Below are 13,062 nucleotides of genomic sequence, written 5' to 3' on the forward strand. Positions count from 1 at the left end.
CGACAGTTCAACAATAATAAGTTCAGGATGTTCTGCTGTAAGTTCAACATCAACTTATGTTTTGCCTCCCTAGTTCATCCCCAGTCTAATGGACAAGTTGAAGCCATTAACAAAATAATTAAGCGAACTTTGAAAACCAGCTTGGACAAGGCTAAAGGTTGTTGGCCAGAATTTGTACCCCAAGTTCTTTGGTTATACCGCACTTCGTATCGAACATCAACAGGAGAAACCTCATTCTCACTTATCTTTGGTACAGAGGCAGTTGTCCTAGTTGAGCTTGAGCAAGCAACATTTCGAGTCCAGAACTACGTGCAAAGCGAAAATGACAAACAACTTACCCTCAACTTAGATCTAGTCGAGGAACACAGAAACCAGACTCACTTGAGGAATGTCGCCTACAAGCAGCGCATCTCCAACTACTATGACTCAATGGTCAAACCTCGTTCTTTCAAAGTGGGGACTGGGTATTGAAGAAATGATTACTCTGCGACAGAGTCCCGAGTGAAGGAACACTTAGTCTAAACTGGAATAGACCGTTTGAAGTTGTTGGCATCAGTCGCCTTGGCTCCTACAAGCTTATAAGCTTCGATGGCAAGACCATTGGCCATCTATGGAACGCTGATCACTTGAAGTACTATTACAAGTAAACTCACATTGTACAAGTGTTAAGCTTCAGCCATTCGGCATCCTATATAACGAAGACTATTTGGCATGAATTCAATAAAGAGGTGATTTAGACAACTCGGTCATAATCCTCTTACATTCCTAGCAATGAAACACTTGGGTTCAAAGCTTCAACATGAATGCTTCCAACATGAAACAAAGTCTATGTCAACAAGACTATACAAATAAACGAACAGCTTCACAGTATATTCGTTCAATCATACATTCCAACACATTCATACATAAGCCAACTGTGCTTCTAAATGGTTCAACATACTTTGTGTCATTCGACACTTGCTACAATGTGCCTCGACACCTTGCCCTTATTCTCACCAACCAGGCGATGAAATGTGAAGAAGGAACTCATCTTCATGCCACCAACCAGGTGATGAAATGTACAACATGTACTCTCCTTCAAGCCACCAACCAAGTGATGAAATGTACAACCAAATGATGAAATGTACAACCCATGAAAGCAACTCACCATTCATTCCACCTACCCGAAAACAAGTGGTACAACTTGTACATGTGAACTCCTAGCATTCACAAATAATAAAAAACCCTCAAGTTTAACAACTCAACTAGGAGAACACTTATGCCCAACAATAGTTATAGTCACCAACAAAGTCTTATTGCAAGCCAACAAGAACTTCAGTGCATGGCATACGAAGATCAAGCTATTCAGCCCTCTTGCATCTGCTTCAGATATTTCCCCTCTATAACAATGCAAACACTACAACTCATAGAAAGCTTCACACACTCTTGATCAAGACAGTGTGAAGCAAAACCAATTTATAGTGCCAACAAGAGCTTCATCAAAAGAGTTCAACCACAATTCTCAAAAGCTTCACACACTCTTGATCAAGACAGTGTGAAACAAAACCAATTTATGGTGCCAACAAGAGCTTCATCAATAGAGGGCAACCACAATTCTCAAAAGCTTCACACACTCTTGATCAAGACAGTGTGAAGCAAAACCAATTTATGTTGCCAACAAAAGCTTCATCAAAGGAGTTCAACCACAATTCTCAAAAGCTTCACACACTATTGATCAAGACAGTGTGAAGCAAAACCAATTTATGGTGCCAACAAGAGCTTCATCAATGGAATGCAACCACAATTCTCAAAAGCTTCACACACTCTTGATCAAGACAGTGTGAAGTAAAACCAATTTATGGTGCCAACGAAAGCTTCATCAATGAAGGGCAACTACAACTCGTAGAAAGCTTCACACACTCTTGATCAAGACTATTCGAAACAAATTCAATTTATATGGTTCGTCCAAACCTTCGACTACTACAAGGTGTGGCTTGCATCACAATCTCTTGCTCAACAGTGTGGAAGCAAAATTTGTATATGTTGTCTCTCCCACATTTTCAAATTTCTAGTTTCCAAAAAATAATAATAATAAAATTGGGAAATTCAACAAATTTCTAGTTTTCCACAAAAAAAAAAAGGAAATTCAACAAAGCTTCATCAATGAAGGACAACTACAAATTCTCAAAAGCTTCACACTATCTTGATCAAGATAGTGTGAAACAAAATCAATTCATGGTACCCAACAAAGCTTCACCATAAAAGCTTCACTAACAAAAGCTTCATCAATGGAGGACAACTACAGATTCTCAAAAGCTTCAACTCCAAAGTTTCACCTACAAAGCTTCAACTTCAAAGCTTCACCAACAAAAGCTTCATTTACAAAGCTTCACCTCCAAAGCTTCACCTACAAAGCTTCAACACAAAAGCTTCACCCATAAAAGCTTCACCCATAAAAGCTTCACCCACCACAAAAGCTTCACCTACAAAAGCTTCACCCACAAAAACTTCACCCACCACAAAAGCTTCACCTACAAAAGTTTCACCCACCACAAAAGGTTTACCTACAAAATCTTCACTCACAAAAGTTTCACCAACAAAAGCTTCACCTACAAAGTTTCAACACAAAAGCTTCACCTATAAAAGCTTCACACTATCTTGATCAAGATAGTGTGAAGCAAAATCAAGTCATGGTACTCAACAAAGCTTGAACCTCAAAGCTTCACCTACAAAGCTTAAATATATATATATATATATATATATATATATATATATATATTTCGAAAATTCAAAAATTCAAAAATTCGAAAATTCGAAAAAAAAAAATTGCCTAGGCCTCATCTTCTTTGGGCCTAACAACTTTCATAACAAATATATATGAATGAGGAGTTTTGGGTTATCACTAAAAAAGGAAATGCCTCATTTGTCAACTCCCTTGACCGAAGACTTGGGGGACTCCTACCATATGCTCTGCATCTTGATACTCGGAAGTCTCACGACCACTCAGTGACTTGGATTTTTCAGGTCTCCAACCGAAAAGTTTTCCTCACTCGGGAAATTAAGGGAGTACTACCTCAACATACATGCTTCACTCACAAAGCTTCAACATACAAGCTTCAACAAAAGAAAAAACTCAAAGAACTTAGTGAAGAATGCCTTGATGGATTTAACACAATACGTTGAAATGAAGCAAAGCTTGTTTATTGATATCTCCGCTAAGTTACAAATATGTACATATACATGAATCAAAATAAACAAACAAGAGGGAGCCTTCACAAAGGTTGCTCAGAAGAAATCTCATCAGTCTGCAGAGCCCCAGAAAGAGGAGGCACCAGAGGGTGATTATTCTTAGCCTCAGTACTAGGCAGAACCCTAGAAGGAGAAGGCACCGAAGGTTCATCATTTGGAGCTTCATTACGCGGTACAGCCCCAAAAGACGAAATGAATAAATGCTTTTGGAACAAACCCACAAACCTCTGATGATCATGTAAAATCTGACCATCAGATTCCTGTAGCTGGTCAAGCTTCTTCTTTATGTTTGTAGCATAGTCATGTGCAAGCCTGTGCAACTGTTTATTCTCATGCTTGAGCCCTCTGATCTCCTGTTTGAGACTTATCACTTCAGCCGCCAATGATTCAACTTGGTATATTCGAGCAAATAGGCGTTAGGCCATATTAGACACAGAACCTGCATACTGAACACTGAGAGCCAGATAATCCTTAACAGCCAATTCATCAGACCGTTTGGAAAATAGTTTATTATCTTTGGGAGTGAGAAGGTTTCTGGCCACCACCGCAACTGTCATATCATTCTTTATCACAGAGTCCCCAACGGTAAGAGGACCAGTAGAGGATAAGAAGGATGAGCGCCATATGTTGTCTTGAGAGGGCATGGCTGCCTCTTCACCAAAGTTCAAGTCAAAACGACGGTCGGATGGGCCATACATTCTCAAAAATGATGAAGGAGAAATGAGGTGTAATAAATCTCTGAAGTACAAAAATAAGGGGAAAATTCCTACAAGCAATAACTCTCTGAATGTACTTCTTACACACAATTGGTGCCCCTATAAAAGAAAGGGCAACAGGGCCGTTGGTTCAAAAATCAAAGAGGCACCACTCTCCAGATTTCGAGAAGCAGATTTTCCTAAGTAAAATATGTCGACAATCCTCACACGTAACATCAGCTCCTCGGGTACCACAGATAACTTTGCCAAAGATCTTTGACAATGTTTAGACACATAAATTTTGAAGATCCAACTACCCTACTATTACCCACAAGGGTAAAGGAACAGCACCACTGCTTGATAACTAGAAAGTCCCAATGTGTGTCAACATCCGTGCTCCGTGGCAAGGCAGACTGGCAAAAATGCCCAACCTTTACTCACATTCGAGAAAACACTCTCAACATGATTACTTGCTCAAAAATCGAAGAGGCACCGCCCTCCGAATCTCAAAAGCCAAACTCCCAACAGGATTACTTGCTCAAAAATCGAAGAGGCACATCTCTCCGAATCTCGAGAGCCAGACTCCCAACAGTATTACTTGCTAAAAAATCGAAGAGGCACCACTTTCCGAATCTCAAGAGCCAGACTCCCAACATGATTGCTTTCTTAAAAATCGAAGAGACAGCGTTCTTCGAATCTTGAGAGCCAGATCCCTGATATGATTGCTTGTTCAAAAATCGAAGAGGCACCGCTCTCCGAACTTCGAAAGCTAGATTTCCTTGGATAAAGCTTGTCTGCAATATTCACACGCAACATTAGCTTTTCAGATACCGCATACCACTTTTTCAAAGTGCTCTGACAAAGTTAAAACACGTGAATCTTGCAGCTCCCACTACATTGCTATGACCGAGAAGGGTAAAGGAATATCGTTACCACTCGTTGTTGAGACAATTCCTATATATGTCGATCTTCATCCTCCACAGCCAGGCATACCTGCAAATAAAAAAAATGCTCAACTTTTCTTCACATCCGAGATGACACTCTCAGCAGAGTTTCTCGAAATACTCAGCTTTTTTTTCCCCCAATAATACCTCTACAAACAAGCCACACCAGAGCAAGAATATCTCATATCATTAGGGTTAAAAGCAAGAGTATCCCATATAATGCTTTTTCCTTGTCTTTTCTTTTAGCCTTGTTCTTACTAGCAAGACAATGAGAAAGAGAGTAATCAGTCAGCACTTGGAATCAAGCTTCCAGTCAGGAACTGACTGCCTGGAACCCCTTGCCTGATTACTTAGCTGGCATTGTTCTCGAGTACTTATCTTCAACATCTTATGCTTCTAGATAAGATACCACATCTGCCTGAAGAACAGATAGGGCAAGTAAGAATGATATAAGGAAGCATGTGGAGACAAGCGTAACAGAACATGTGCCGATACATCCACTACTTTGTCAACAGTAAAAGTATCACATATCATTAGGGTCGAATATACTCTAGATTTGATAAACTTGTTATGACCCTCAAATTCTTAAGTCGGCCTTATACTCTGAAGGAAACCAAAAAACCCTCCAGCCCAGTTTAAGAATAAGCATGTGGAAAGTTACTTCTTCAAAAGCAAAAGTATCTCATAGCATCTCTTCTCCATTTGCTTCTCCTTATCCTTGTTGCTATTTACGACACAAGGAGAATGAGAACAATCAACCGGGAGCTAAAGTCGAACCTCCGATCCAGGTTGCTTGCTTGGAAGTCTGATTGCTTACCTTATCTATTACCTCATTCAGCAAATATCCTAACTCGACGACTTGGGGGACTCCTACTATAGGGTTTGTATCGCACTTGACCAAGACCGAAACTACAAGTAAGCTTCAAGTAAAATTGATACATTACCTTTTGCATTTTCATCGGTTAAAGATACCACCCCTGGATGGAGGAAAAGTACTTCCAGAGAAGATGCCACATCTACATATGAGACAGATAAGGCAAGTGAAAATGATACCACACTTCGGTACTTAGAAGTTTTGTGATTACTCAATGGCTTGGATCTTGCAAGTCCCCAATCGATGAGCTTCCCTCACTCAGGAACTTAGGAGAGCACTGTTTGTACCATACTTGACCAATCCCGAAACTACTGAGCACCGATCAACGTTATACCATCAAGGACTCAGAAGAGTTTCCTTCCAACCAGGAGGCCAATCACAGTGCGACACGTATCGACATCAAAAGCCAATCATAGCGCGACACATGTCAACATCATAAGCTAATCACAACACGACATGTGTCAATGTCAGAATGAAACTAGAAACTCTATTCTATAAATATAGATCATTCTCTCACAATATTTCTAAATGTCATTTGTACTAAATCATTCACTAGTACTCACTAAAGGAGAGCTTGAACCTATGTACTTGTGTAAACCCTTCACAATTAATGAGAACTCTTCTACTCCGTAGACGTAGCCAATCTGGGTGAACCACGTACATCTTGTGTTTGCTTCCTTGTCTCTATCCATTTACATACTTATCCACACTAGTGACCGGAGCAATTTAGCGAATGTCACAAACTTAACACTTTCTGTTATACCAAAGTCCTCACTAATTTTGTACATCAACACCTTTAATGAAAACATATCCATTAAACTAACTGGATCCAGATGCAAATGAGACTCTTTAAAATAGAAAAATAAGTGAAATGACTTGAATACATGCTGGAGAAAACATTAAGCAATAGATTTACTAATCTAGAAAACAAACAAAGAGTTTTAGGCAAGATTTCACATTGTCTGGCAAGGTTGAACTTCTTGCAGTCACTTCTCTTTGTATTTACAAGGTTTATATGCTAAAAAGGGATCGATGGTAAACAAGTTTACACAAGGGAATCGATACTACACCATTGAGGGAGATACCAGAGCTTTTATACTAGATAAGAGATAGCTTTTTCAGAGAACTATTGCTAAAAAAGATTGAATATGGGTTGATTTCAGCTTTTAGATGCAAATTTGGTTTAAAAGCGGAGTTTGTATGTTTGTTTGTTTGATTGATTGGGTGTGTTTGTCCCCGTTGTCTCTTCTTCCTTTTATAGCCCGATTGCTGTAGCTTTTGTTCTTGCTCGAAAGTACTTGGAGGGTAGTGAGTCATCAGCTTTTTTACTAGAAATGTCACTGGAAAGTGTTTTTTGGCTGATAGTAGATTAGTCTCCATCACTTGTCACTTCAATTATAGACACATGGCATGTGTCTCTTAGCTGAGAAAGCCTCAATTTGCTTATGGGTTTGATGCTGGACTTCGGGCAAGTCCTCTTTTAATTGCCATATTTGGGCTTTCCCTCATTCAAGTCCAATGTTCAAATATTAACCCAAACATATATATCTCAAAATTTAAACTTATTTAACAATAATAAATAGAGTGGTAAACATCACCATCACTTAAAGATGATGAGTAAAAATATTCTCTTAAATATAAAGCACATGGCAATCGTACCCTTGATTCACTTGTCAGTCACTAGCACCTTTTTAGCTTTTTAGCTTTTTTATTTTAAATACGAGATAAACAGAAGAAGATGGTAAACGAACACAAAATCACGGGCTGAAAACCGAGCTTTTGTCATCTTTCTCTTTCTTGATAGCACTGATGCTGCTGATCGTGCCTTCGAGAATCTCTCACTCACTCGCTCACTCACTCTCTCTCTCTCTCTCTCTCTCTCTCTCTCTCTCTCTCTCTCTCTCTCATCATCTCTACATATCACGAGCCTGAATAGTCACAATTCTCCGCCTCTTTCTTTGCTCAAAACAAAACCTACCCCCACCCCCCATTATATCATCCTCTAAGTTCCCAAGTTCCAGGCATGGATGAGAAGATGCAGAACAACTCTAAACCCTCCTCGGGGCAAGATGCAGAAGCAGAGTCTAAGGACGTTCCAAACATGGAGGAGAAGATGCAGAACATCTCTAAACCCTCCTCAGGGCAAGATGCAGAAGCAAAGTCTAAGGACATTGGAAGCTTTCATAACTCTCTTCAGGTACGTTTTCTGAACTCTACTTTAAAACTATAACCATTTTGTATTTTGTTTCAAGTTTTTAGTGGCGGAGGAAGAATGATGTCAGGGATGTGGAAGAAATGTTTGTGAAATAGTACACAAAACAAAAACTAAAAACCGAAAACAATTTTAAGTATATTCACTCCCAAGTTTTTCTTTAATGCATTCTCTTTAATTTTTTTTTTCAGACGAAAAACAAAATGTTTATCAAATATAACCTATAATTATTGTCTATATTTCTTTTTGGCTTTTGTATTATTTTAACATGGAGGACAAAATGTTTGTCGCATGTAAGCTTTTGATAACATTGAACTTCAAAGATAAACACGTCAAACTCTATACTCTAGAAAATAAAAAACCAACATTGTAACGAGAGAAGGGCACCAACTTATAGTTGTCGGGGTGTTTTTTCAAATTTACTGAATTGTTTTTGTTTGTGTGTTGAAGGAACTGAGAGACCTGCGCTCTCAACTTCACTATGCTGCTGACTACTGTGAATCAACCTTCTTGAACACCAAAGAAAAGAAAGTGTGAGTCCTCTAAACAAACCTAATTTCCAAATATCTCCACATAATGACCATTTTAGCCCTCACCCCATGAACAAGAATCCAACATTTTATCTATTTATTTTAATTTTTCAGAGTGATGGAAAACACCAAAGAGTATATCTGCAGAGCTGTGGTGACTGTTGTTGATCATCTCGGATGCGTTTCCGCCAACATCAACGGCATCGTTTCCGAAGCTAACGCATTTTCGGAGGCTGAGATTCGAATTGATTGCCTCAAACAAGTTGTCACCACCTTATTACATTAATCTAGCTAGCTTATGTTAGTTAATACATTTATTTCGTAATTGCATTAACCACTAACAGTAAACTTTGCTTTGTGGTCAGAGGATGTTCTTATGTGAACAATACAGCCACAAGTTTGCCCTGCCTAGAGTCCGATGGAGGGAGATTATCCCGCGGCATAATGCACGTTTTTTATCTGCACGTAAAATCCGAAACTGCTGTACTACTTGCAAACATGTTCATAAACTCCACTTTTCCCACTTTCTAATTCTTTGTTTTGCGATCAGCTACCAGAGAAGCTGAGAAACCCAATGAAGATTCGAGGTAAAGTTTTTTGTCTTTATAATTTCATTGAATTTTTTTTAGATTATTTGGCTGCAGGATATTGTGCATTCAAAAGAAATTTTGAATTTGATGAATTTGATCTATGCAGGGATATTCCTAGAAACGCAGCCTCTCATAAAACCATTGACAAGCAAGAATCTGACCGAGATGTAGCAATGCCGCTTTTCTTGTACACACCGTCTCACAAACCGTCTTTGTCCAAGGGCGAAAACAATTCAGCTTTAGGTAACATGATCTCTATAGTTTTATGAACTATATATATTTAACATAAATTAGCATATATAATGACCCATTCTCAATGTTTAACATCGATTTGTTTTACTGCAGCTCCGGTTCGTGATGGCCTCTCAATCCTGTCTAGAGGCCCAAATCTTACCTTTCATTTCCAGGTGAGTTTTGCACACACGTAAAAGTGTGTTACATTACAATTTCTACAATTAATTCGTCTCCTACTTCTTCCATTATAGCATGTCTCTTGTGTTGTCTTGCAGGAAGCTCGGAAGAATAATGGACGCCTCAAGAAATCTGGGCACGGTAATGACATCTTGTCGCTCATCAGACGAGCGAAAAGAATGGTATGAAAAAAGAGAAGCAGCTATTTGTACCACAGTGTAGATCTGACCTCTTGCTAATAGCAATAGATTATCCCGAAGCTTCTTTCTTCTTTTTCAGTAGTTAAGGATGATTGTTATGGTTGTGTAAATGAAATTGCATTTTACATAGTGAGTTGTATCTGCAAAGTTTATGTCCTTTCGGTTGCATAAAATTTAAACTGAATGCAAACCAAGCACCAATATCCGGAAGCACGTTTTCAATACGGGATTAACTCCAACATTGCCAATTTCGCATAGAAGAGTGCATTGGTTGGTAAGCATTCGGCATTTCGATCTCACAAGGTTTTTCTTCACTGGGAGACTCTGTCTGACTCTTGCCACCAACCGGAAAAGGGTTGGCAGCAAAGCAGGGGCGGTTCTTGTGGTGATGTTTTATTTTTATGGTCTAGTTGTGACATTTTTAGTTTTATTCGAGTGATAGTCTAATTTAAACTACGAGAGTGAGGATTCAAACTTGGTTGCAGAGGGGGAGGCACATGCTTTAGCCAACTAAAACTACAATCTAGTTGAGATCCGAGAACAGAACTTATCGGACGAAAAATAGGAAACAAGATCATAGAGCCTTTGAGAAAAACTAGAATACATTTATTGTTGTTCCTAAAAACCAGCAAAGATCAGAAAAAGCACATCCCAAATCTCAAATGCATCAAAACCCTACTAATTACAAACACTCCAAGAGACTTCCCAATCCTTCAATAGGATGGAAGCACAAGCACACTACTTAGAAATACTAACAAGTTAGCATCCTAGGAAGTATTTCTGTATTTCTCTCTGTCTATCTGCCCCTCTCTCTCCTTTGTCGTCTCTACATTCTTCAATATTTTCCGATCAATGCCGAGCCGTTGGACTTCTTAGACCACTCAACTTCTCAAGCTTCTCCAAGTATGAAAATCTCTTGGTGTTTATGCTAGCAGGAGGTTTGCTCATAATCTTTTCACTGTCTTCTTTGAAGTAGCTCTCCTTGTTGCCCGCCGAGCTATCCTTCTCCATGTCATTCTCTTCGGTTTCAGCATTCCACCCCATGAACTCAAACAGTGTCTTTGTTGGTGTTGCGTCTCCGTCTTCCCTAGAATCCATTGAATGTGTCATGTTTGATAATGATTTTCGAGCTTGAGTATCAGCGTAAAGCACATCTTCAATCATGGACATGATTTTGAAGGCCAAGCTTTCGATCACCCTCGAATAGCTCTCTAGGATAGCGTACCCTACATCCTGCATAGAAATGAAATAATCGCGGTTATCAGATCTGAAAACAAGTTAACAAACACAAGAAGCAAATATATGTTTGGAGTTTAGCTCTTTACCATATTGAATTGAATTTTGCTTATGTCAAGTGCAGATTGTGGGATTCCTGGGAATTTCTGTTTCAACAGGAGCAAGATGGTCTCTACTCTCTCTTCAAAGAGCTCCCTCTTCTCGAAGCTTACGGCTGAACTCCACGAAGACTTTCCACTCTTGTGGTTCATCTTTTGCTTCCAAATCACAATAGAGGCCTCGATCCTGTCTTTTAGGTCGAGAACTTTGTGCTCTGTGGACAAGTCCATGGAGTCAAAGAACTCCACAGGATCAAAGTGGTCCACTGTTATGCTCTTATAGATCGAATCACCGAGGCTAGCCCTACCGTTCTGTCAAAAGAAAATAAAGTCAACCGCTCTGTTCATAACGAAAACAAAATCTTCGAGACTAATTAGTAAGAGTGCTATGTGCAATACCTTGGGAAGGGATTCAATGTAGTTTTCGGGGATATCCATTTCGGCTAGCACTTGCGCATTGATGGCCATCGCTGCTTTTAGTACTTGGTTCACAGCGTCCTTCTGAGATTGCATCCACCTTCGGCATTCATCTGAAAGCCCTTCGGGGGGAACTTTAACATTGGGTTTCCACCATTTCTCATCATTTCTCTGGGAATTATCCTTTTCAGAATCTTGGGCACCTTTTTTCACATACCAGAACTCACTTGGGGTTCCAAAGCTATCCAGGTGACCCTGTTTTGTATAACCGATTAGCAAAAGGTGTATAATTCTGATATTCTCTAGCTAAACCAGGAAGTCGGTAAGGAATGAAGGTACTTACAACAAGCATTGCATCAAGCTTGCGCAGGGCAGGAACGTTCATGTGCAGATCATTTCTTTGCCGGGTCACCATTATCTATCAGATTAGAAAGAAAGAAAAATTAGAATCTGCAAGTTTTGGAATTTTGAACTACGAGAAAATATATGGCACAGACAAAAGTGAGAGGGAGTTAAAACCTCCATGTTTGTTCCATTCTGCTGCGAAGGGACAAATTCAACGATATGATCTGTCACAGATAAAAGCCAGCCTATTTCATTCATCCACCGTGCTTTTGCATCCGAAGACATAGGCTCTAGTTTCCTTTGTTCTCCGAAAACAGATGCTGCATTGTCATGGAAACAAACGAGAAAGCAAAGAACACGGAATCAGAATTACCCTCATTCGGATTTCGTATTTTAATTTGTAAATATATTAATGCAATTGCTATGAGGCATAAATTTATACCTGCTAGATTGGTTATGGCATTTGATAAAGCCAACGCCGAAGAGACGCCCTTTCCACCACCCGACATATCTTCCCCCAAAAGCAACTTAGAGAACCTTTCCTTCATCATTTCCATATCTAAACACACAAAAATATTCATACAAATTATTCAGATGATCTTTCATCTAGCTAGCATTTTGACAACTGACAAGAAATATATATAGCATGTAAAAAGTATATATGCAGCAAAATATTTACCTGAAGGCCTCTTGGATTTAGGACTCTTCATCTTTTCGCCTTCATCTGCACCGGAAGCTACACCCTTATCGCGATTAGGTCCCCACATTCCTTGTGTCTCCACCGGGCCGCCTTCTGGTGTGGTCTTGGGACTCAGTAACTGAGCGGTATCCCTATCTCCCTCGCCGTCCTGCCCATTCTCAAAGGTCGAATTCTGAAGGTGTCTCGGAATCTCAAACATTCGTTTCAACTGGAAAGATCTTGTCTTCTGCATTGTTTGTTGTTGGGATGTAAAAGCTCGGACCATTGTGGAACTCGAAGACCTTAGATTATCCAATCTAAAGTTACAGCAACAATCTTAAAAGTCCGATGAGATTATTGGGAAGAAGAAATAAAAAAGTTCGAAATATTTCTTCACCTTCCTTTCTTGGGAAACAAACAACAACAACGGTGTTGTTGTGTGGGAGAAAGGAGGAGAGGTTTTGAGGGGAGATAGTTTGTTTTTCTTCTCTCCCAACAGAGAGGGATTGAGAGATGTTAGAAGATATGAAAAGGGTTTTTTGGAACTTTTGTTTTTCGACTTCGAAAGTTTGTTGAGATTGGGAAAAAGAAGCAGAGGTGATT

The 13,062-nt window shown here is 39.5% G+C and overlaps 2 protein-coding genes across 2 annotated transcripts; one reads left to right on the forward strand and one right to left on the reverse strand.

The window, feature by feature from the left end:
• The first annotated feature begins 7,471 nt into the window (after positions 1 to 7,471).
• On the forward strand, positions 7,472 to 9,840 carry LOC103400492 (probable protein ABIL5). Its single transcript, XM_008339150.4, has 8 exons — positions 7,472 to 7,938; positions 8,404 to 8,486; positions 8,598 to 8,745; positions 8,849 to 8,948; positions 9,034 to 9,070; positions 9,180 to 9,316; positions 9,419 to 9,480; positions 9,583 to 9,840. The coding sequence occupies exons 1-8, from the start codon at positions 7,765 to 7,767 to the stop codon at positions 9,670 to 9,672; spliced, it is 831 nt and encodes a 276-aa protein (XP_008337372.3). The 5' UTR covers positions 7,472 to 7,764; the 3' UTR covers positions 9,673 to 9,840.
• A 428-nt stretch (positions 9,841 to 10,268) lies between these two features.
• LOC103400491 (rho guanine nucleotide exchange factor 8) lies at positions 10,269 to 13,062 on the reverse strand. Its single transcript, XM_008339149.4, has 7 exons — positions 12,460 to 13,062; positions 12,223 to 12,339; positions 11,955 to 12,100; positions 11,779 to 11,853; positions 11,418 to 11,690; positions 11,010 to 11,330; positions 10,269 to 10,917 (listed from the first exon to the last, which is right to left on the reverse strand). Exons 1-7 carry the CDS (start codon positions 12,743 to 12,745, stop codon positions 10,534 to 10,536), a joined length of 1,602 nt encoding a protein of 533 aa, XP_008337371.3. The 5' UTR covers positions 12,746 to 13,062; the 3' UTR covers positions 10,269 to 10,533.

Source organism: Malus domestica, chromosome 15, assembly GCF_042453785.1.
Source record: "Malus domestica chromosome 15, GDT2T_hap1".
Lineage (NCBI taxonomy): Eukaryota > Viridiplantae > Streptophyta > Magnoliopsida > Rosales > Rosaceae > Malus > Malus domestica.